Source organism: Myotis davidii, unplaced genomic scaffold (genome assembly GCF_000327345.1).
Source record: "Myotis davidii unplaced genomic scaffold, ASM32734v1 scaffold530, whole genome shotgun sequence".
Classification (NCBI taxonomy): Eukaryota; Metazoa; Chordata; class Mammalia; order Chiroptera; family Vespertilionidae; genus Myotis; species Myotis davidii.
In genome coordinates this window covers 490,821-492,785 of record NW_006282272.1, presented here as the reverse complement: position 1 = coordinate 492,785, position 1,965 = coordinate 490,821, and the positions used below count along the sequence as shown (strand labels likewise).

The window sequence follows — 1,965 nt, the reverse complement described above, 5'->3', positions numbered from 1 at the left end:
TCATGTGGTATTTATCTTTCTCTGACTGGCTTATTTCACTTAGCATGATGCTCTCCAGGTCCATCCATGCTGTTGCAAATGGTAGGAGTTCCTTTTTACAGCAGCGTAGTACTCCATTGTGTAGATGTACCACAGTTTTTTAATCCACTCATCTGCTGATGGGCACTTAGGCTGTTTCCAAATCTTAGCTATTATTTACAAGAGCAGGCTAGTGTTTAAGTTGATGATTTTGTACGGCCCAGAGTGATGTTATGAATATCCAAATGGCCGTTGGCAGAAAAAGGTTCCCCATCCCTGCTCTAGAGTGACTTCATTTTATAGTTGAGGGAACAAAGGGGGCAAGAGGTTAAGGAGAAGCTATAGAAGATAAGGGGATAAAAATATTATAAAGTTCTTTATAATAAACACCTGGCAGCACATTGACTGGATTTTGAAAGTGACAAAGTCAACAATTCAATTACTAAGTAAGAAAACTATTGTTATATCGAAGAAAAACTATACTATCATTAAAACCTATTTTTCTGAAGAATACATCTGAATAATCTTTATGACACACTTTTGGAAAAATCAGGTTACAGACAGAATGGATGAGCCCAATTTTGTTAAAAAACAGCAACCACAAGCACACACTACACCAGTGATGGTGAACCTGTCAGCTGTCTCAGCTGAAGCAAAGCTCCTAGTAGATTTGTTTTCTTTCTTTTTTAAAAAAAATAGTTGTTTTTGTTTTTTTGTTTTTATTCATTTCAGAGAGAGGAAGGGATAGGGAGAGAAAGAAACATCAATAAGAGAATCATTGATTGGCTGCCTATTGCAAGCTCCCTACTGGGGATCGAGCCTGCAACCCAGGTCTGTGCCCTGAGGAGGAATCGAGCCATGACTTCCTGGTTTACAGGTCAATGCTTAACCACTGAGCCATGCCGGCCAGGGCCAAATTTCTTATCGTGAATAGTTATTACTAATTTAATCAGAAAAAATAGACAAATTACAATATTACACAAGTACTAGAAAAAAAGAGAGACATTGCTTACGTGGAATAGGGTACGCAAACCGGTCCGGGTGCTTTGTGATGAGGGTGTTTTTTATGTGTCTTCTCCCAACACCATGCGCACCTATGCCATTTTTTGGAAAGGAAGGGAAAACGGACAATTGTTAATAATATTCACAGTGTTCCGAAGACGAGAATAAGAAAAACCACGTGTTTCCCCAGCCAGACTCACCTAATAAGACTAGTGTTTTCCTTTTGAATGCTGGCAGTTTTACTACTTCTTCATATGTAACAAGATCTAATTGATCAAACACTAAAATGCAAAGATTTAGAAGACAGGTAAATTTGCAGGAAGAATAGTTCACGTATGTCAATGACAATGTTGCTGGCGAAACGAAGGGAGCAGCAGTAAAACCATGTCTTAAAATATCTGAACCCGACTTCTAATATGTTTGTCATATAACCTTTCGGAAGAAAACGTCATCTTTAAGCCCATGAAAATGCACTTCGGAAGCAGGGGCAGCCAAAGATACGTTGAGCACATGCATGAAAGTCCAATTCTAAAAGATACCGCCTATCTTTCATGCAGTAGCCAACAAATTAGACGAACTCATTCAAATCCACATGCTGCTCATGTCTTTGCGATTCTAAGGAACCAGCAATACTAAAAAGGAGAAAGTCTGCAGACAGCGGCCAACATGAATATAGAATGAATGCAACTACAGAGAAGCAAGAAAGGCCAGCGAGGCCTGCTAGGGATGGATGTGGGATGCATGGACAGCTGGTCTTGAACTTCATGGTTCTTTCTCTCAACCGAGTTGCTGAAGGCAGCAGGCTAGATGCTCTCAAGGTCAAGTTCTGGGACTATGATGTCACAGGCGTTTGAAATGAGCATCTCACAGGTCTTACTGCGACCCAGCTATCCATTCGATGGGACACGTGGGAACATGAGCAGAAGACAGGCTCCCTGGGCCACC

General features: G+C 40.7%; 1 protein-coding gene across 1 annotated transcript in view; it reads right to left on the bottom strand.

Annotated features, from left to right (window-relative positions):
• Window positions 1-1,965, bottom strand: part of CASK (calcium/calmodulin-dependent serine protein kinase (MAGUK family)) — a 232,579-nt gene that overhangs the window by 13,351 nt on the left and 217,263 nt on the right. The window contains exons 23-24 of the mRNA XM_006752810.2: window positions 1,221-1,301; window positions 1,032-1,112 (exon numbers count right to left, since the gene is read on the bottom strand). Of these exons, the coding sequence (XP_006752873.1) occupies window positions 1,032-1,112; window positions 1,221-1,301 (162 nt within the window). The remainder of the gene's footprint in view (window positions 1-1,031; window positions 1,113-1,220; window positions 1,302-1,965) is intronic.